Raw genomic sequence first — 23005 nt, 5'->3', positions numbered from 1 at the left:
TTCCTGGAAAGTTAATTTCTACAAACCTTACAGGGTCTGCGCCGCTCCTACACATCGAACACCGTACAGGTATTCAATTAAGAGTTAATCAGGTGTCGGAGGAAAGGGTAGCATGGGAGACTATACACCTAAACTACCAAGACGAAATGACTGGTCTTTCTCCTACACTCGGAAGTCGGTGAGGCCAAGTGATTCGCAGCCTCGCAGAGGGAGTAAAAAGGAAGCTCAGAGCGACAGGGAAAACGGTCGGGAAGAGAGAAGGGCAGAAACTGGAGGTTCCCACGCCCTCGCCCTACCGCTGCCCCAATCCCCCCGCCGTGGCTCGGGGGCGTGAGGGTGACCGCCGAGCCGCCCGAGGGGAGAGGCACCGGGCAGCGCCGGGTGGGCGGCGGCGCAGGCCCCACAGAAGGCGGGTCAGCCGGCAGGCTCCGCGGTGCCTTTCTGCTGGGGCCGGGGCCCGGAGCCGCCAGGTACCTGCTGGTCTCGAGCGAGGAATAGCGCTCGGGCAAGACCTGGAGGCAGCGCTGGAAGAACCGCACGTGCCGGTCCCGCAGGAAATCCAGCCGCTCTCCCTCGCCGCTCCCCGCCGGCCGCTCGTCCTCCGGCGCCGCCATGCTGCTGCGGAAGCGACGTCCGCCGCGACCCGGAAGCAGTTGGCGCGCGGCGGGAAGGAAGCCCGAGGGGCAACCCGGGGCTGGCGCGTGGGGAAGGGCGGTGCGCCGGGCGCGGGGAGGCTGCGGTTGATACCGCTCGGTGTTGGCAGACTTACGCTGCGCTTTAGGCCTCGGATTTCTCTCTGGACCACACCTTTTCCGTTCTGAGCTCCACAGGCTTGGAGACCCCTCTCACGCCTTGTAAAATGCGGCCCACAAATCCACAAATCCTTGCAGAACTCTTATCCTCATTCGATATTTGTGGAAGTGCAAGATGAAAAGCTCCTAGATCGCTTGGAAACCATCAGGGGCTTAAAGGGAAAACGGATGGATCAGAGTAAATCGTTCTTTGGAAGGCCACAGTTTTAAAGCTGAATGGATAGGCAAGCTAGGCCTGCAAATAAAGCTGTGGAGATAAATGTTCATTAAATAATTAGTGACACTTCCTAAGGTCAGAGACATTCCTGGTCCTCTCTAGGATACCAGCAATCACTTAAAAATAAATATATATATGTATACACACACACACACACACCCAAATATAACATACACTTATAACCTATTCATACGTGACTGCATCATTTTCTTTTTCAAGTCTTCATGCTTGAGTCAGTGCATCCATCTAGCATCAATGTTGAATCAATTTACCATACATAGCAACCAACCTAAAATGTTCTCCAACTACCTGTATATTAAAAAAATGAACATGCTTCTAGCTTTTTTTTTTTTTTTTTTAAAGAGATTGATTTGCTTCAGCAGTATGTTACCATTCCCTTTAAAAGTTCATGAAGCACTCTTTGGGGGGGATCATTTTCAGCCAAATATTAAGCCAAAACCTATGTTCTTTATAGTCAGCTAAGTTTGAGTATAGTTTTATTATTAGCTTTCTTAGAAAATCTATTTAAAATACATACTGTGTGGACTACAGTTATCCAAAGTGCCTAATTTTAGGTTCTAGTAACTACTAATTCACAAGTACTCCTGTTACGTCTTTAACAAATACAGCATCACCAAAGGGCTGGATACAACTGGAGGGCATTTTTGGTGCTTCCTTACAAATAGGGAGGCCACATTCCTTGCTTTTCAGATATGTCAGTCTAGAGGAGTGCTCAATCTGTTATTACAGTTACATACACCACCAAATGTCTGAGGATGCTCAAAATGAGTCATATCACACACATTTAATTTACTAGAACGAATAATGCAATCTATATGTGCTCAGAAAGAAAATCCTATTCAACAGGCCTTAAAGGAAACCCAGATATTTCATATGATTCTCAGCTCAAGAACCAGTAGCCTGATCCAAATTCTATGGTAGACTCACTGCCTCTAGGTGCATATACATACATATATATATATTTTTTTTTCTTCCCCATGGATGATTTTGACCACATTTAGATTGTTGACATATGCATGACAGAACCTAATCCCCACATAAAATGCCACTCTACATTAAGTAAGAAGTGTAAATAGCTCGAGTTTTCAAAGTACACGAATAATAGAATATCTATAAAACTGAACATTTAGCCATTAAACAATAATGTTTGAATTCTATAGAAATATAGGAAAGTATGTATAACATAATGTTAGGTAATTAGTATGGTAAATAAAATGTACTCTATGACTGTAACTATTTTAAAATATGTAGGTATTTTTTGAAAAAGTTACCCTGGAGTGATGGAATTATGAGTGTTTTATTAACATTTTCCCTTAGAGTTTTTCCTAAATTTCTTACCCATATCCTTTATAAGAAATGTTTATTTATCTTGTCTATGAGCCTGTAACTGAAGGTACTCTTAATTATGCTATTTCTACATCCTTTATATAGAGGATCCATATGATAAATCCCTCATTTATTTTGGATTCAGTTTGAAGGACTGGTTTTGTGAATGAGAATTCCATACTTTTATTAAAAAACAAACCAAAAAACAGGTAAAAAGCCATAAAATCATACTACCCAGTATGCTTCCTTAGATGCAGGAAATGGAAAGCTTTTGTGCACAACAAAAAGCAACATGTTCAAAAGCCGTATGTAAGAAAACTTTCTTTTGTGTATCTTCTCATAGTTCCATTCTGTTTTTAAAATCTGTTGTCCAATATTTTATTTCTAAGCTGCCTCCAATCATTTGAAAAGGTTATAGAGAACAAGGACTACAAATAAAACAAGCATTCCTGAGTAAGGATGTTTTATGTCATTTCTCTCATTTTGCACCAATAATAGTGTAATTAGAATTCAGTTTCTGGAACACCTGGGTGGCTCAGTGGCTGAGCATCTGCCTTTGGCTCAGGGCGTGATCCTGGAGTCCCAGGATCCAGTCCCACATCAGGCTCCCTGCAGGGAGCCTGCTTCTCCCTCTGCCTCTTTCTTTCTGTCTCTCATGAATAAATAAATAAAATCTTAAAAAAAATCCATTTCCAAAATTTGGAAGCCATCTACTTTGACTATATTAACTATAAAATAAGTAAAGGTTACTACTATTAGTAAATTTCTGAATCATTTGACCTAGATGTATCAAGTTATAATTAAAGATACTCCAAGATACGTCATTTGCAAATATTTTCTCCCATTCTGTAGGTTGTCTTTGAGTTTTGTTGATGGTATCTTTTGCTGTGCAAAAGCTTTTTATCTTGATGAAGTCCCAATAATTCATTTTTGCTTTTGTTTCTCTCGCCTTCATGGATGAATCTTGCAAGAAGTTACTGTGGACAAGTTCAAAAAGGGTGTTGCCTGTGTTCTCCTCTAGGATTTTGATGGAATCTTGTCTCACATTAAGATCTCTCATCCATTTTGAGTTTATCTTTGTGTATGGTGCAAGAGAGTGGTCTAGTTTCATTCTTCTGCATGTGGATGTCCAATTTTCCCAGCACCATTTATTGAAGAGACTGTCTTTTTTCCAGTGGATAGTCTTCCTCCTTTGTCAAATATTAGTTGACCATAAAGTTGAGGGTCCACTTCTGGATTCTCTATTCTGTTCCATTGATCTATGTGTCTGTTTTTGTGCCAGTACCACACTGTCTTGATGACCACAGCTTTGTAGTACAACCTGAAATCTGGCATTGTGATGCCCCCAGATATGGTTTTCTTTTTTAAAATTCCCCTGGCTATTCGGGGTCTTTTCTGATTCCACACAAATCTTAAAATAATTTGTTCTAACTCTCTGAAGAAAGTCCATGGTATTTTGATAGGGATTGCATTAAACGTGTAAATTGCCCTGGCTAACATTGACATTTTCACAATATTAATTCTTCCAATCCATGAGCATGGAATATTTTTCCATCTCTTTGTGTCTTCCTCAATTTCTCTCAGAAGTGTTCTATAGTTTTTGCAAATGACGTATCAGATAAAGGGCTAGTTTCCAAGATCTATAAAGAACTTATTAAACTCAACAGCAAAGAAACAAACAATCCAATCATGAAATGGGCAAAAGACATGAACAGAAATCTCACAGAGGAAGACATGGACATGGCCAACAAGCACATGAGGAAATGCTCCGCATCACTGGCCATCAGGGAAATACAAATCAAAACCACAATGAGATACCACCTCACACCAGTGAGAATGGGGAAAATTAACAAAGCAGGAAACCACAAATGTTGGAGAGGATGTGGAGAAAGGGGAACCCTCCTGCACTATTGGTGGGAATGTGCACTGGTGCAGCCACTCTGGAAAACTGTGTGGAGGTTCCTCAGAGAGTTAAAAATAGATCTGCCCTATGACCCAGCAATTGCACTGCTGGGGATTTACCCCAAAGATACAGATGCAATGAAATGCCAGGACACCTGCACCCCGATGTTTATAGCAGCAATGTCCACAATAGCCAAACTGTGGAAGGAGCCTCGGTGTCCATTGAAAGATGAATGGATAAAGAAGATGTGGTTTATGTAAACAATGGAATATTACTCAGCCATTAGGAACGACAAATACCCACCATTTGCTTCGATGTGGATGGAACTAGAGGGTACTATGCTGAGTGAAATGTCAGTCGGAGAAGGACAAACATATGGTCTCATTCATTTGGGGAATATAAAAAATAGTGAAAGGGAATAAAGGGGAAAGGAGAGAAAATGAGTGGGAATATCAGAAAGGGAGACAGAACATGAGAGACTCCTAACTCTGGGAAACGAACTAGGGGTGGTGGAAGGGGAGGTGGGCAGGGGTGGGGGTGACTGGGTGATGGGCACTGAGGTAGGGACTTGACGGGATGAGCACTGGGTGTCATTCTATATGTTGGCAAACTGAACACCAATAAAAAATAAATTTATATAAAAAAAGATACTCCAAGATAAAAGTTAAAAGAAACGAGTTTCCTATATTTATTATGTATGTAGTACCTTTCCTATAAGATGGGGACTGATTAAATTTAGGGACTAAGATTTTATAATAGGAAAAGTTGAGTCATATTAAGTTAAATTGTGTTTTCATGTACAAAAGTTTGGGAGTTTTAAAATTAATTCTTTTAACCAAATATTTTGAGCCAAACAGAAGCAGTAAAGAAAACTGCATCAGCCAGGAAGATGTGAAAGACACAAAGTTTTTATAAATGTGTCAAGTCCAGAAGGCTGGAGGGAAATTTGGAATAGCTAAAGAAAATCAAAAAATATTGATAATACAAATAATAGGGTATAGATGAGGTAAGGCATATTTTTAAAATAAATATTCTCTAAAACAAAGCATGCTTCCAACAAATACAAAATATTTATTACACAAAAAATGTAGCAACTGACAAACTACCAATTTGTTAAGCTTAGAAAAATACTACCTTATTCTCCCACCCCCACCCGACCCCTGCCAACAGGAAAACCTTCATATTTTTGTTACTTGGGCTAATTCACCTCCAGGTTATAAATGTTACAAAATTTTTGTTTAAAAAAAAATGTTACTCTATGATTGTCCCAATTTATTTGCCATGCCATGACAAAAACAAAATATCTTTGCAGTGTTCTGAGTATTTAAATGAAATAACGTTTGTAGCATCAACTTATTTAAAAGACTTTTACATCAATAATAGGCCAACAGACACATTAAATACCCTCTGAGTAGAAACAGGAAATACAACAGTGCCACATGAAACTCACTGCCTGTTGATTCGCATACAACACAGTTATCAATCTGAATGGGGCTAGTACAATTTAAGAACATGGTTAGTGACTCTCTCCTGTTATGAATATGTGGACATTCTCATCAACTGAATACCAACTTCATTATCTCATATTCTTTTCTGAAGTCCTTGTCTCCAGGTTGGAATAGCCCTAGGAAGAAGAAGAAGAGCAATTATAAATACAAAGGAAAATTTTTAAAAATCCTAATTAATTAAAATTCTATGGTGGGCTCACTGAAAGAGATTATAATATGCCTCCTGGGTAAGTAAAAGGCTTTTCATGGGTGATTTTGACCACACAGACTGTTGAGTAATGGATGACAGAGTCCAGCCCCCATGTGAAATGCCACTCTATATTACTGGGTAAGAATAAATAGCTCAAGTTTTCAAAGTCTAGGAATGCTAGAACATCTATATAAATGAACATTATTTAGCAACTTTTATCAACTTTCTATTGTAAAATATAGCATATATATAGAAACTGTACAAAATATAAACATGTAGTTATATTTAATAATTGTTATAAAGTGGACACCCACTCTAACTCCTTTTTACCTGTGTGGGATATGCAGAAGTGGCCCAGAGCTGGTGGGTCCTGTCTTTTTGGCCCTTTCCTCCCAACCTTTGGTAGGTCTGTAAAGCCTAGAGGGATCTCTACTAATGTTGTTTTCAACCTGTAATCAGAAAGAAAATGAACTATTAAGTTTGGACTAGTGAGTGAGATCCTTAGTAACAACAGCAAGCAGTTATAAGAAACATCCTTGATATTAGCTAAACAGAAATAAAACTGTTAATAACCTTTTCAGTAAACTTCTCACTGTGCTCCTAGACCTGGCATAAAACCTGGACTCCATCAATCTATTAACAAACTGTTAATTTAGTTTCATTTTTTCTAGTCCAATTATTTTGTTCTGTTTCCACTGTGGTTCTATTTTTCTCTGTTTCTATTCTGAGGGAAGTGTAATGCAGCCAAGTACAACGGTGGGATAGCCAGACAATGGACTTAGGATAAATAACCACCAGAAGTTCTTTGCTCCCATGAAAGGCACCAACATCTGAAGTCCATGCACTACGAGGGATACTGAGCAGTGCTCCTAAGCTGCCGGACGTCTGACACAGAGGTACATAAAGAGAAAATGAAAAACAGAAGGGAGTGTAGGAAGAGAAAACTCAGGGTAAAAGAGAATAAGGTGCTGAGAAGGTGAAACGAGAGAATTCCGATGACAGTTGCTTAAGTTGCACGAAGGTGGGCTTCGCGTTATGTGAATGGGCAAGTACGAGACTTGGGGGAAATGACACCGAAATATAGTGCGGGATGGATGGAAAGTGGGTTTTATGCTTGTCTCCTTACAGATCAAGGGTCTAGGATAGGACCAATAAAAATAAATGAATCTCAGCACGCAGTACCTTTTCTTTCAATTTTGCCAGTTTTCTTTGTTTTTCTGCCTTTTCATCTTCCTTTAACTGTCGATCCAGAATTTTCAATTTGAGTTTATGTAAATCCTAAGAAATACACCAACAAAAGAAGGGCAATATTAAGAAAATAAAATTAGTTGGAATTTGACTTAAAGGTTGGTTGCTTGTAGGTAAAATTAAATTACCCTAAGTATCACTACTCCTCCAATAATTAACTTTTTTGCAACAAAAGCTAAGAGCTGTATTTTTCCTGAATATAAATGTAAGACACGCACTTTTTTTTAGCTATCTTATTTTATTCTATGGTTTAATCTAAAACTCCTTTTAATAGTTGACCTAAGCCCATTTTCACTTACTGATATAGATATGTCTGGTTTTAGATCTCTTGAATTTTTTTCATTTTACAGGATTTCTTTATTTCCCCCATGGTCTTTTATTGTGTGGCCTGCTCACCTTTTTTGGGTGGGGGGGATGGGGAGAATGCATGTGATCTTTTGTTATTTAGGAATATTTTTACATATGGACTAAGAGATATCCTATTATTGCGTTTTTGTCTATTATTTTTCTTTGTATTTCCTTTCCTTTTTGCTTTATGAAAAGTTGCGACTATGTCTTTTGGATGCATAGAAGAATTCCTAATGATTATATTCCTAACAGTTGTATCTCATGCGAACTTTTTCATTCTAAAGTATCCTTCCTGGGGCGCCTGGGTAGTGGAGTTGGTTAAGCATCTGACTCTTGCTTTCAGCTCAGGGGGTGATTTCAGGGTGGGATCGAGCTCCCCCACCCCAGCTCAAGCTTGGCTCCACACTCAGCAGGGAGCCTGCTTGAGATCCTCTCCCTCTGCTCCACCACCCCTGCTCTTCTGCCTCTTGAATGTGCTCGAGCTCTCTAATAAATAAATAAATCTTCAAAAAATAAAGAAAGAGTCCTTCCTGGTCTTTTAAAATATTTTTTGGACTGAATTCCACTTTACTGGTAAAATCATAAACTCTTTCTTTGATTAGTATTTTTCTTCTGCATGTTTTTTTAAAAATCCCTGATCATCCCCTACCTCTCAGCAGTAACCTGGATGCCCTTAAATATATCCCAAGTTTCTCCATGGTAGCAGACCCTAGGGTACAAGGATGGACAAAAAGGACAAAAACCTCTGCTCTCATGGAACTTTCATGACGATGGGGGGGATACGGACAGTGAACCAGTAAGCAAATCACCTACGGTGTAGGACCAACTGGTCTGGCAAAGACCAGACCTGTGCAGTCGGGCCCACAGGTCCCTGTCCAGCCTCATCCCCAGCTGCTTTCCATCTCCTGTGTGCACGGTGCCCTGAGACTACTGCAGTTCTCCCGGTTCCCGGCCAAGCCACATGGCCACTCCTGCTGTTCCCTCTGCCAGTAAGGATCCCTCCATTTTTCTCCTCCAAGGGTCAATGCCAGCGTCACCTCCTGTCTGACACTCGCTGCTATGGGGGAAGCTGCCCGGGCTGCCTGTCCATCTCCCGAAGTACCGGGCCCCACCCACCTCCATCACCGCGTTCTCCTGACATCTCCCACTTGAACACCTGTCTCTCCCTCGAGACTACAATCTACTGGAAATCAGGGAACAGCCTTTCCTGTTCCGACTGGACGAACGCCGGGTACAGCCTGACAGGCTTCGAGAAGCCCTGGGTTCTGCTGCGTGCAGCCCTGAAAGCATGTCCCGGGAACTGTATTGACTCACTCTTTCTTGAAACCTGCAGATCTCCTCTGCAGTAGCTTTCCTTTTTTCTGCCTTTTCTGTCTTTTCTCTCATCTCCTTTTCAAGTCTCAGAAATTCTTCCTGTTCTTTCTTCTGCTGCGCATAACTCTCCAGCAGTAATTTTAGCTTAAACTGGCGTCGGCGCTCTTTCTGCTGCTTCTTCTCTTTCTCCTCTTCTTCCTTCACCTGGGAGGCACGTCTCATTGACCTTTCCAGACTTTTCTGTTTCTTCCACGCTTCCACGGCCAGTTTCTGCTTCTTTCTTTGTTCCTCTTTGCGTTTTTGATTATCTTCTTTTTTATTATGAAAGAGTAGAGATAGGTTCTCTGCTTTTTCCTTTAACTTGAAAATTTCCTCCTTCTTTTGCTGCTTTTTGGTTTTCCAGTTCTGAATAGACTATATGATTAAACAAATAAAAAGGACAGCAAGAGAAAAATATTTTTAATAACCAGGAGCACTTGAAAATGCAACCTCATATCCATCTTCCCAAAAAGAATATGGTTGGCAGAATGCTGGTTACTGGAGTTTTAAAGCTTCTTTCCCCCTAAACAAATGCAGGTTTTTTTCTACTTCATTTTTTTAAAATAAATTTATCTTTTAAACCCTGAGTAGTGGCTTATTCTTTTGGCCTTCCTCTTCTTCTCTGAATCCCTAGGTTCACAAGGACTACACCTCATCAAGTAGCCTCCTCTCCTTTACTTCCTTCCTTTGCGTTCATGGGGAACATCTCTTCTTCTGATCACCCCACTCAGCTTCCAAATTCTCTGTCTAGGCTTAGAATACTTTGAGTGACTTTCCTTTGGTCAAAAATTAGAAGAGGAATTAAAAGTGGGCTGGTGGAGAGCATGGGGTCTGAAGCCAGGCCATCTGAGACCAAATACTGGTTCTGCATTTTAGTAGATGTGAACTTGGATGAGTCACTAAACTTCTCTGTCCTCATTTTGCACATCTGTAAAAGTGGTGGGTAGTACCTCTCAAACAGGGCTGTTGTGAAGGGTCAGTGAGTCAGTGCCTGGCACATAATGATTCACAAGTGTAAAAAAAAAGTAAAATTGCTATATTGCATATGGGTATATAAATATTATTTAAAATTCTAGCAGTCTGCTAGCAGCCATTAAGGATATATCCACTGAATTACTTCCCCCACTAGTCAGGAAACAGTTTCTTTACCCTTTCTCATGCTGTATCATACATTCATTAGATAAATCCCTATGATAAGGGCACTATATGCAAGGCAATGTAGTAGGAGCCACAGATAATTAAAACAATACCAAGTGCCATCTAGTACAGATTCTCTCAAAGCACAGGTCCACAAAAATATCAGGAATTCACACCATAATGTAAATTAATGCCCTGCTTCCTTCCATGAGAAAGTTTTCTACAGGGAAAAAAAAAGTGAACTGACTAAACAGTGAGCTTACTGAGTAGCTGATTCTGGTGCAGTCAATTTATTCTCCTGGAAACCAGTAATAGTTAACAAACTAACATCTAGTCCATGGGCCAGGTTTGAGTAGCACTGTTCTAGGTGAGATAAGATATGTGCATAAACACCAGCATAGAGAATGCGCCCTCGCACATCATAAAAGAGGTATAAACAAGGGGCGCCTGGTTTGGCTCAACTGGTTAAGCATCTAACTCTTGATTTCAGCTCAGGCTATGATCTTAGGGTCCTGGGATCGAGCCCCAGGTCAGGCTCAGCGCTCAGTGGGGAGCCTGCTTGAAATCCTCTCTTTCCCTCTCCCTCCCACCACCCACTGCTCATTCTCTCTCTCTCTCTCTCTCAAAAAAAAAAAAAAAAAAAAAAGAAAGGTATATATGAAGAATCTAAATTATGAGAGGACTTCCTGTGTCTGATGGGCAAGCAGGAAGTAGCATCTGATCTGGTCAGATTGTGATGGGCTGGCAGTGGAAAGGGAAAGAAAGATGGAGGCTCCAGAAACAGAAACAAGCAAGGGTCCTCAGGCCAGAAAGTTCAAGGCATGTCTGAAAATCAGTATCTTCATTTGGGCAAAATACAGGACATGTTAAGGGAAGTGGGAAGTAAGCATGGAGAATTTCCTACTCATCTTTTTTTTTTTTTTTAAGTTTTATTTAAGTAAGCCCTACAGCCACATGGGGCTTGAACTCCCAACCCCAAGATGCAGTCACCTGCTCCACCCACCGAGCCCTTTGATCACCCCTCCTACTCATCGCCTTAAACTCAGAAGAGTTAAAGCTACAGTCCTGATCCTTTCCCCCAAACCTCCCTCTTCTCCTCCAACATGTTGTATCACAATAAATGGCCCCTCATCATGCACACCCCACCCACCTCACCCTTATATTCAATCAGTCATCACACACTAGGAAATAGAGTGAGAAGAGGGAGCCAGAATCCAGGTTTACGTTTATTACCAGAATACTGTGTCTGCTCCTCTTCCCTAGAGAGGTGGCTCTCAAACTTTAACTTGTGATGGAATAACCTAACGACCTTGTGAAAACACAGATTGCTCCCCCCACACCCAGGGTTCAGATTCAGTCTGTGGTTGGAGGGGTCTGGTAAGTTTTAACAAGTCCCCAGGTAATGCTGACTTTGCTGGTCCAGGGACCCCATGTTTTCAGTATCCTGGAAAAAAAGCCTAAATAAATTCTTAATAGCTCATATTTTGGCTTTTTAAAAATGACTTGTTTCAGGGTGCCTGGGTGGCTCAGTCAGTTGGGCATCTGACTCTTGATTTTGGATCAGGTCGTGTCTCAGGGTCATGAGATTGAGCCCCACGTCTGGCTCTGCACTAGGTGTGGAGTCTGCTTAAGATTCTTTCTTTCCCTCTCCCTCCAGCCCTCCTTCCCTCTCCCTTCCATGAGCCTATGTGCTCTCTCACTAAAAAAAAAATTACTTGTTTTAAAAAATGTTCTTTAAGTCCCAAATGTCAATTTTCCTACATTCAACTTATTTTTAAGGGAAAAAACAACAAATGAACCCTAGTTATTTTTTCTAAAATTTTATTTTTATACAGATTTTATTTATCAGAGAGAGAGAGAGAGAGAGAATGCCCACAAGCAGGAAGAGCAGCAGGCAGAGGGAGAACTAGGTTCTCCACTGAATAAGGAGACTGATGTGGCACTCGATCCCAAGACCCTGGGATCACAACCCAAGGAGCTGAAGGCAGATGCTTAACTGACTGAGCCACCCAGGCACCGATTCTCTAAAATTTTAAATTAAATATGGAATCAACATTTCTTCACCACTTTTGAGGTATGTCATCTGTTGAACAATCATACTTTTGCTGTCAAACCAAGCTAGTTGACGTTTATTACAGCTGAAGTCTATAAGTAAGAGACTGAGACAGACTATCCAAACCCATGGTATTCAACTAGGGGCAATTCTTGCCATCTATGGGGCATCTGTCAACATCTGACATTTTTGATGATCACAGCTAAAGGGGTGTTACTGGCATCTTGAGAGTGGAGACTAGGGATGCTGCTAACCATCTATGACACAAGATAGCAAAGAGGTCTCCAGCCCAGTCAACAGTGCCAAGGGTGAGAAGTCCTGGTTTAAACCAAAGCCAGAGTCATCTTATTGTGAAAACGGAACCTGTTAGGTATTTGCTACCATGAAGAGTTACTCTTTCCTCTGGGGTAGCCAACATGTTGAGTCTTTTAAAATAAACAGTGAGGCTTACACTCCCAAACTCCAAGAAACTTTTAAGAACCAAAGACTTTTTCATACTGTCTCTATTTTCCATTGAAAACAATCTGGCCTTGGTGGTAAGATAACTTTTACCGAACCCTAAATAGCTCTGGATTTCCCACATTTCAGGCAGACACAGAGGGTTCTGCCCACTATCAGAAGTTTTATGGCCTGTTGTTGTATTTCTCAGCCTTGAAGAAATCCAACTGGAGTTCCGCTAGCTGGGTAAAATTACTTAGGTTCTCACTGCCTCAGTTTCTCTTTTAAAAGACAGTGGGTTGAGAAACTCTAAATGCACTTCACGAGCAGTTGTAAAGTTAATGACACGTGTTAAAGAGGTAGCACAATGCCTAGAAGGCAGCAACATACAATGAATAATAGCTATTGTCATGACTATTACCTCTTTTTTTCTTTCTTCCAGGGCCAGAAATTTTTGATACCATTTCTCGTGCTGCTGAACTTCATCCTGTGTTCTTCCAGGAAGGTTTTCTAGAACTTCTCCCATAAACGTTGGCTTCCCTTTATGTTTGTTTCTGACCTTTACAAAGTTCTGATGGTCATAGTTATCCCAGCCCCCTTGCCGCCCTCCAGTTTGCTGAAGAAATTTTTCAAAATCTACCACTTCTTCTGGAAGAGTGCTTGGCATTATTTTGTCTCCAGGAAGCTTGCCTGACATGGCTCTGAAAGCTTTCTCTGCTCCCAAACTACTCAAAGCCCACATGTCGATTTTTCTTGATATGGCACTCAACTCATTATTGGTGCTTTTCTCTTCTTTAATAAGCTCTTCATATCTAAAATTTTAAAGGTAAATTTTGAATAATAAGATAGAAACCAATCCATATTAACCTTGCCATTTCCCCCCTCTTGAATTTCATTATTCTTTACTCTTTTCATGTCATCTTCTCGACTTAAAATTATTAACATTGTAAATCTAAGCCTTAAAAGAGTTTCCCAAAAGGGGAAAATAATACCCACATCTTTCAAATTCTAGAGTTTTTATCTTGTCCAAATACAAGCAAAAAATCACTTAAAACATAAAAAGCAATCAAAGCTAAAACAAAAGCTGAGGGCAGCCCAGGTGGCTCAGCGGTTTAGCACCACCTTCAGCCCAGGGTGTGAGCCTGGAGACCCAGGATTGAGTCCCACATCGGGCTCCCTGCATGGAGCCTGCTTCTCCCTCTGCCTGTGTTTCTGCCTCTCTCTCTGTCTGTGTCTCTCATGAATAAGTAAATAAAATCTTTAAAAAAAATTTAAAAAATAAAACAAAAGGAGAGAGGTGTTAAACCGTTCTTGTGTTATGACTAATACCAAATACAGAATAAAATGGTTTGTATACAACAACCTAGTGGAGAATTATTGAAAACTAAAAGTCAGTAATTTTATATCAAAATGAATTTAAAACATACATCAACCTCTGTTCTTCCTTAAAAGTGTTAATCGCATTTTCAATTTCTTCCATCATTTCTCTGAGCTTTTCAACAACTGTAAAAAAAAAAAAAACACACACACACACACAAAGACTGTTATGTTGTATTTTAGTAGGACTAAGACTAAAATGTTAGAAAAAATGAAATGTTGCCTTACTTTTAAACACACTTTTTAACCTAAAGGATAAGACACTTATGCTTATAAAGCTAATGTTTATGACTATTTTTTCCAATAACAGATTTATTCCTCTGAATATGTGTTATTAAACCTTAATACCATTATTTTTTTCCCATAGAAATGTTTTATACTACACGTACTGCCTTGTGACAAGTAGTTTTCATTTAACAAAATGCAGTCAAATATGTGGTTAACTTTCTATATCAATATACATGCATCCACTCTCATTCTTTTCATAGCTTCATAGGATTTCATTGTCTATACATTCACCCTCAACCATTTAATTAGTTCTCCCAAGTGATGAGCCTTCCAATAGATGCAATGCTAAGGTCAATATTTTTTGTGTAGTGATTCTATATGCTCAAGTGTTTTTAGATAATAACTAAAAATTTGAAATGCCAAATTAAAAAGTATACGCACTTTACAGTATGATTGATGCTGGTGCATGGTCCTGCAGGGAGGCTTAACTCACATACAGGTCCTGAGAGCCACCTCCTATGCACCTTGAACCATTTCCAAAATGAGAGGTGAAACGGATCATGACTGATTTCACTGATATTTTGTGATCATTTATGAGCCTGAGCATTTTTTTAATGTGTTTTGTTTTCCTTTTGCTATAAACGAGTACCTGATAATCTTTACCCATTTTTCCATTAGGTTATTTACCTTTGTTGCTCCAATTTGTCGGCACTCTTTATATGTTACAGACATTAGTTTTTTAAAGTTGCATATGTATTGCTGGTATTTTCCTAATTTGTTTTTCAACTTTATGGTTTGGGGTTTTTTTTTTGTTTTTTTTTTTTTTTTTTTTTTTTTTGGTGAAGTAGTCAGTGATGTCTACTTCTGGCTTTAAGGCTTCTTTTCATCATACTTATAAACTAGAATACAATTATAAAAACTTGTTTCCTAGGATATTTATGGCTTCATATATTAGTAAAAATTAGGAGAGTCATAGTTATCATTTTTTAGTGCTTCCTAGGTTATAAACACTGAACAAGTGCTTTATATACATTGTCTCACTTCATCTCCCCAGAATCCTGAGGTAGGTCCTATGATTATCTCCATTTTACAGCTAAGGAAATAAAAGCTCAGAAAGATCAAGTAATTGGCTAAAAGCATGTAACTAATAAGTGATTTGATCCTTCAGGAATGAATGCTGGTGTACGCAGGGAGGTAAGAATGCCACTTCATTTTTTTCCAAATTGCTACCTTTTGTCCCAGTACTATTAACCTTTTCCTTATGTGTTCGAAATGCAATTATTTCAAAGGTGACTATTTGAAAAAAGCAATGGTGGGAAAAGCACTAGGCTAGGAATCAGAAAATTAATCTTTTTCTTCTTCATTAGCTGACCAGAGTTTCCATTCTGTACACACTATTCTCTGTTCTACCTACTTCATAACTTGTAAGGATGTGATAGCATTTTAAAGGTAAAGCAACTACATAAATGCCAGATATTATAGTTAATGATCTAATGTATCTTTATTGATCCCTAACCAATACAGTATGGCCTAGCTCCAGTAAAGCCAAACAGAAAAAGTGCTTATTGGGAGAGTATAAATATTTCTAATGAGCAATAGCAAATACTAACACATAAGACAGAACATGAAATCTAAATTCACTCACAATCAGGTGTAGGCTTCACATCTTTTAACTGGTGCTGAAGTTTCTTTACATTGTTATGTATTTTGGCCAGCTGTTGCTGGATTTTTGCTCCTACAAGGAAGAAGCATGTACTTTTTAAATAACTCTATGACAAAGGTGGTTGCAACACAAAAGACTGATTCCTATCACTTAGTAGAAGACAAGCAAGAGCAATTAAATAATGGACAAAAGATGAGTATTTGTGTAAAAACAGCCTGAACATTTCAAGTACCCTTGATCTAAATAAAGTAACTCGCAATTTCCTCCAATATTTAAAAGCCCACTAGGTTAAATTTTTTCTTTCTTTCTCTCTCTCTCTCTCTCTTTTTTTTAAACTCTTTGGAGATTGAGTGATTGAACACTGTTCTAAATACATGGAATAGTAGCTCAGATGTAGTCATGTTTTGTTCTTAAAAAGTTTTTTTCTTTTAAATGTGTTATCAGTTGTAGAAACAGAATTTGATCTCTACTGTTGGAATATTAAAACTGCCTAACCAATATTAACTCCATGAATATACAACAAACTTCCTAATGAGAATTAATGCTATCTAACCACATCCTCTGTGACAGGGGTTGGTAAGACCCACTGGTGTCATTGTCATGGCCTTGAGGAGGTCCCCAGCTGCCATGTAGTGGTACCTTTGTTATAGGTTATCAAGCTCAAACAAGGGACTAGCCTGAAAGAACATGCTAGACCCACAATAAAAGCCAGATGATGGTCTCAAAGACATTTTCAGATGTTCTGTATCAGCAGAAAGACTGGATTCTTTTTTCCTATTTTCTTTCTGAAGTAATAACCTTACTTTAATGTTTATTTAAATTATTATGCTAATATCATATATTCATATAATAATATTGTTATTTTATCATCGTTGGGTACTTTATACCCCCTCTTTCTATTTTGTAACTTTTCCACAAATAAGCATGAAGCACTAAACAGCTTTGTCCAAAAGTCCTTAAGACCAATTACTTTTTTTTTTTAAGATTTTATTTATTTATCAGAGAGAGAGAGAACATGCACACAAGCTGGGTGAGTGGCAGGCAGAGGGAGAGGCATGCTCCTCGCTGAGCAGGGAGCCCAAGGCAGGACAATTTCAATCCCAGGACCCTGCGATCATGACCTGAGCCAAAGGCAGACACTTAACCAACTGAGCCACCTAGGCGTCCCTTAAAACCAATTTTTTTTTTTTTTAAGTTTACCCATAGGCCCAGAGTCAGTGCTAACAAACCTCACACATGTGTATGAGGTTTTGCTTTGTTCTACCTTTTTTTAAAAAGTAATTTATTTATTAATTTTTAAAGTAATCTCTACATTCAATGTGGGGCTTGAATGGCCCTGAGATCAAGAGTTGCATGTTCTTCCAACTGAGCTGCCAGGTGCCCCATGGTTTGTTCTACTTTTTATTAAAATTCAAGAGTTCCATAAAAGCAGAAACATATCCAACATATTTTACAGGGTCTCATTCACTCACTGTTAGAACTCTAGGTTGGGCAGCTTCTCGAGCAAACTGTAATAACTAGGAAAGTTTTGTTATTTTGTTTTTGCCATAGTTTGACCAGCTACAGTGATACTGTCATAGGGCAAATGATCCCTTAATTATTCATTTGGAACTAATATTAAGAATGGGCCAACCATCACACACAGTATTACATAAGTGCAAGCCCAAACTGCAGTGCGATATTTGAGGCAAGGAAAAGGTATTTATTACTTGTAAGTTATAATATGGGAAGAAGAAACTTTCTATATACTTATGCTAAGACAGCGCATTCCATCCTCTCCTAGATAAGATAAACACAAAGTGTGAATAAAGAGAGGCAGAACTGTACAACAATGGGAAATGAAAAGATAGGAATAAAGTTGTCTTACAAAAGGGAATGCAGAGAAGGGAAATACTCCAGTAATGGCATGATTAAGACATAGAAAGATCAGTCTCGGGGTGCCTGGTGGCTCAGGGAGTTAAATGTCTGACTCTTGATTTTGACTCAGCAGGGAGTCTGCTTGAGATACTCTCTCCCTCTTTCCTTCTGCCCCTACCCCTGCTCACACTCTCACTCTCTAAAATTAATTAATTAACTAATTAATTAATTAATTTTAAAAAAGATCCATCTCTCTGTTGTCTACAAAAGGACTGAGAAAAAGAAATATTAAATGAGGGATGTTAAGATTTCTCTACAAAGTAAAGAACTAGGCATTTGATAATTATATTAGGGCCTGCTGTCATCCCAACAGAAGAGGAAGAATGATTTTTGCCACTAACTGACAGAGGATGACTTTTTATAATACTGCAGTCTTAGATTCTGAAAGAAAACATTTAAGAATTTCTTTTAATCGACTATAAAGGAGTATAAGCAGTGTAGCTTTTATATGTCTTAATATTTCATAATGCTTAGTTGATAACCATTATTTTTCCTTTATGCAATGCTTCAGTTTTTTTTCATTATAACAAGGATTTTGCAACATAGAAACTCTTTACAACAAAACAAGATATTTTTACAGAATTCTTTAAGAGCAACATTTAATACACTGTTACCAGTGATTAGTATTTATTAATAACAGCAGAACATAGTCATTGTGCACTTTATACAGTACTTTCTCATGTATTACACTTCACTGGATGCACAGACAGCTCCTCTGAGGCAGAAATGGTAGGTTTTCTATCACAGACAAGGAACTCCGTTTTAAGGAACTCCGTTTTAAGGAACTCTGGCCTTGCCCACCTCCTACCACAGCTGAGTAAGGCATCTGCATCTGTTGGTGTTTACTTATTCAGTCAACAACACCAGGGCGATGAGAGCCGTAGAACTGATTTCCCTTCATTTTAAGAAATTTTAACTGATGTGGCAACCAAAAAACAAAACCCTGTTTTTCCTCTTAAATAGAAAAAAACATACATAGAAAACAATCCAGTTCGAATGACTGAATAGTGACTTGAAAAAATACAGATCCCTAAAAGACAGACTTATTACCAACTAGAAAGTGATTTTGACAGAGAATGCACACAGTCAATGCACACGGAGAGAGCAAAACAACTACAACTTAGTGTCACTCAACAGTTTGTAGCTCATCATGAACTCAACTTACTTTCTGTTTTCCTGCTGTTAATCAATTTATTTTCTAAGTCTTCCAGCATACTCTGCTCACTTCTGAAGTCACTTTTTTGGTTGTAGAAATGACTGTGTTTATCTTTTTCTATGTTAATAACTCTTCAGAAAAAGAAACAAATGGTATAAATATGATTAAACATATTTTAAATTGTTTAAAATATGAAGACACTCATTATAATCAGTACTTATAGATGGATTAATTCATCTAAGGAGTCCAAATATAATTACTAGAATTAATACATCTAAAGAGTCAAGTTCAATTACAATCATGAGTAATTGAACTGCTATTAAAATTATAAAATGTAAGTTTTGGAAAAGGCAGTCGTGGACTTACTTTGAAAACACAATAGCTATTTGGCTCTTGATTCCAGCTCAATCTTGCTGTGGCCTGAAAATGGCCACCACTGCAAATGGCTGCTTTCAATAGGAGATAGGGTTAGCTTTGTAAACTGAGCCAAGACCTTTAACTTCTCCTGCAGTGAACCTCCTCCTCACTAAATGTGAATGACAGATCTCAATGACCTAAACCAGGATGTGATTAAATTATATGACAGACGTTCATGCAGTAAAAACGTACTACAGAAATGCATTACTAATATTAATAAACCTAAAATTTCAAGAGGCAAATGATCTACAAAGGCAGGAACTTTAGTATATTTAGGGAAGTCATCTACAAGGTGATTTAGTATATTTAGTATATTTAGGGAAATCACCTATAAGGACTTCAGAGCTTCTTCAGTGTCATCTTTGCTCTTTGGATTTAGTTCATCTACCAGTAAGGAGTGCTAATGCTAGTGTGAACCCTGGGGTAAGACAAAACAAGTACTAGCAAAAAGATTTTCTGGTTGGTCAAAGAAGTTTATTTTCTTCTTCCAGAAATGAACACAAATTATTCTCTAGTAATCCTGTATTTAACGAATACTGGGATATCTCTGGCCACTGACTTAATTTCATATAACCTAAGGGAGAGTTTCCCAGTATTTTCTACTTTGGCATCCATTAAAAAAAAAGTTAATATTTATAAGGTACAGTGGGGTAAACAGATGAGACGTCTTGGGCCCTACCTGGCTGCCCCAAAGGCTGAGATTATTACCGTAATACATGAGCATGGGTGAGGAAGCCAAAGATAGAACAGAGCTGTTGAAGAGATCTCAGGGCAGCCCAGGTGGCTCAGCGGTTTGGCATCTGCCTTCAGCCCAGGGCCTGATCCTGGAGACCCGGGATCGAGTCCCACATTGGGCTCCCTGCATGGAGCCTGCTTAAGAAGCACTCCTCTGCCTGTGTCTCTGCCTCTCTGTGTGTATGTCTCTCATGAATAAAAAATAAAATCTTAAAAAAATATATAAAGAGATCTCAGTCTGCATGTCAACTCTAAAGGGCTGAGGGAGTCCTGTGCTGAGGACTGGGAAGGCCATCCAGGTTCTGGTGGCAGGTGGGGGAAATTATAGGATCAGAGAGAAATGTCTGCATGTACACAGGGTTTGCTATAACAGTAAGTTATGTTCTGTGATTCCTAGGTTAGAAATATTTACCTGCTAAGACATTCAAAATGTACTAATGGAGACAGATAGCTAAATATAGGAAAAGATGCCCAACCTTGCTCATAGTAGGAGAAATGCAAAGTAAAAATACACCATGGTAACATCGTACACCTACCAGGTTGGCAAAAATCACAAGTGTAAACACATATTCTGTTGATAAAACTGTGGGGAAATAAATCCTCTCACACATTTCTAGTGGAATTACAAATTGCCTGTGGGGTGCTGTTTAACAGTATTTATTTATTACATCTACAAACCCATGGGCCTTTGACTGAGCATTTCTACCTCTAGGAATTTTTCCTGTAGATACATTTACACATGTAGAAAACAATTGGACAGATGTAGATAACTATGATTCATTATGACAAAAGACTGAATATAACCTAAATGTCCATCAGTATGGGGCAGGTTACATATATTATGGTGCATTTGTGCCCTGGAATACAGCACAGCAATACTGTGTTCTGTGTGCTGATAGGGAAAGAGTTCCAAAATGCACTCTTCTTCTAAGAAAGGTTTTACATAAGAATATCAGATACACCCCAAAAGTAGAGAGCGATTGAATGACTCCCCTTGCCTACCTTCACATCCACTCTGATTTGATAATTTTACCTCTCTTGGTTCACCTAGCTCTTCTACTTTTTAATCCCTTCTCTTTGTCTCTCTTTAACTGAAGCATTCTAAAGTAAATCTACTACATGATTCAATTTCACCCCAGCATACCTGAATATGCATCTCTAGAGATTATGAATACTTGACTTACTGAAATGCCATGATCATGTCTGACAAAAATCAACAACTGCTTGGTATTTAAGATATACTCAAGTTAAAAACAAAACAAGATGCGTAAAAGTATGTACAGTATGCTACCACTTATATAAAAAAGGAAAAATCTGAATATGTATTTTTATTTCCTCCTAAGCAAATAAAAATCCTGTGGAAGGATATAAGAAAATAAAAATAGTGGCTGTCTAAAGGGAGCCAGGTGGGTGACTGGGATCTGGGGTGAAACAGACTCTCCACTCTGTACCCTTCGATGTATGTTGATTTTTGAACCATGTGAATGTATTACCTATGCTGAAAACAAAAACAGAACTATATTTTAAACTGTTGCTTTTCTGTATTCAATGAAAATTGTTGGCCAGAAACACTCTATTAATGGATTTTTCTAACACTCTTTCTTTCCATGAGTTTTTCCAAAATCTTATAACAAGATGAAGAAAGTCTATTCAGAGCTATAAAACCTAACAAATACTGGTAAACAAAGTATATATACTGCCATAATTGACTGGTTTGCTATAAACATGGCTATTAACCACTTGGCCGATTACCCTGTCTAGAGACAAACATAAGCCAGACCCCTAACCTAGAGTCCAGTTATACCTAAAATCATACATTTCAGAAATAAAAAATAAAATAAAATTGTATTTCCTCAAATTCTGAGTATTAAAAATAAAACCATTACATCAATGCAGAGACAATCAATCTCCCAAAGCTACAGTATGGTATAAGTTTCAAAGCGCAAACAGTATACTTTTTTGTTGGCAGAATTTCTAAACAGAACTGCCACATTCATGCCCATCTAGAGACCATTCCTTACAATAGGCTCTATTTCTCCTGATTTCCTTAGGAAATTAGTACTATACAAAGTCAAGCAGTGTTCGTATAAAGCTCTCAGCTGGGATGCCTGGGTAGCTCAGCGGTTGGGCATCTGCCTTCATCTCAGGGGCGTAATCCTGGGATCTGGGATCGAGTCCCACATTCGACTCCTTGCAGGGAGCCTGCTTCTCCCTCTGCCTATGTCTCTGACTCTCTCTCTCTTCTCTCATAAACAAATTTTAAAAATCTTAAAAAAAAAAAAAAAAAGCCCTCAACTGCAGGGCTGGGGTGTGGGTTGGGTGTGTAAGTTCTAATTCTTTGATCATCCTTTACAATACTTATATCATGGTCCTGCTGATGATGAACATTCGACAGACATCACTGGTTATTTAAAGAAAAAATACACATATGCTAAAAATGAAAAATGAAAGTAAATGGCAACTTCTCCATTACTCTAGACATGATGTGCAGGACGGATCTGAAAGAGGAGAGACTGAGGGAGGGAGATCAATTAAAAGGCCATTTCAAGAAAAACAACTCGAGGGTACAGACTCTTCATTAAAATCACTGAACTCAAAAATATTTACCAAGTGCTTATCTTGGTAAGTGAAAATGTACCAATGTATGCGATCTGAACAAATTAACTGTCTTGTTTCCCTTGAAATACACTGATTCAAATAACACAACTAGTAATGTTAACTGAAGATAATGTTCTTATACTTACTGATTTCTTAATTTTTCTGCTGTGCGTCTGAACTCTGCTTTCTTTGTCCGACTGACTTTCTGCTTCCAGTTTTGAAGCTGAAAGGGACGAATCCCACCCGAAGTACCAAAACCACTGTCATTCTACACAGAGAACAAAAACAGATTTACCATCAATAATAAAAATGGCAAAAGATGAAGGCAGAATTTTTTTTTCGGAGATAAAGTGTCAGTAA

General features: G+C 38.7%; 2 protein-coding genes across 6 annotated transcripts in view; both read right to left on the bottom strand.

Moving 5' to 3' along the window:
* Positions 1 to 643, bottom strand: part of PGGT1B (protein geranylgeranyltransferase type I subunit beta) — a 51588-nt gene extending 50945 nt beyond the window's left edge. Inside the window, exon 1 of one of the 3 annotated variants that reach the window (XM_026015364.2) lies at positions 475 to 643. In XM_026015364.2, the coding sequence (XP_025871149.1) occupies positions 475 to 614 (140 nt within the window). In that variant the 5' untranslated portion in view covers positions 615 to 643. The remainder of the gene's footprint in view (positions 1 to 474) is intronic. The other 2 variants (XM_072728785.1, XM_072728784.1) reach the window with 2 other exon arrangements.
* Positions 644 to 4937: 4294 nt separating this feature from the next.
* Positions 4938 to 23005, bottom strand: part of CCDC112 (coiled-coil domain containing 112) — a 28045-nt gene continuing 9977 nt past the window's right edge. For 2 of the 3 annotated variants that reach the window (XM_072728782.1, XM_026015375.2), the window contains exons 2-10: positions 22792 to 22913; positions 18905 to 19026; positions 15805 to 15894; positions 13982 to 14057; positions 12976 to 13366; positions 8888 to 9301; positions 7160 to 7255; positions 6308 to 6426; positions 4938 to 5903 (exon numbers count right to left, since the gene is read on the bottom strand). In XM_072728782.1, the coding sequence (XP_072584883.1) occupies positions 5861 to 5903; positions 6308 to 6426; positions 7160 to 7255; positions 8888 to 9301; positions 12976 to 13366; positions 13982 to 14057; positions 15805 to 15894; positions 18905 to 19026; positions 22792 to 22913 (1473 nt within the window). In that variant the 3' untranslated portion in view covers positions 4938 to 5860. Of the gene's footprint in view, positions 5904 to 6307; positions 6427 to 7159; positions 7256 to 8887; positions 9302 to 12975; positions 13367 to 13981; positions 14058 to 15804; positions 15895 to 18904; positions 19027 to 19640; positions 19731 to 22791; positions 22914 to 23005 lie in introns of those variants that run through there. The other variant, XM_072728783.1, reaches the window with a different exon arrangement.

This window comes from Vulpes vulpes, chromosome 12, assembly GCF_048418805.1.
Source record: "Vulpes vulpes isolate BD-2025 chromosome 12, VulVul3, whole genome shotgun sequence".
Lineage (NCBI taxonomy): Eukaryota > Metazoa > Chordata > Mammalia > Carnivora > Canidae > Vulpes > Vulpes vulpes.
This window is presented reverse-complemented; position numbering and strand designations above follow the sequence as displayed.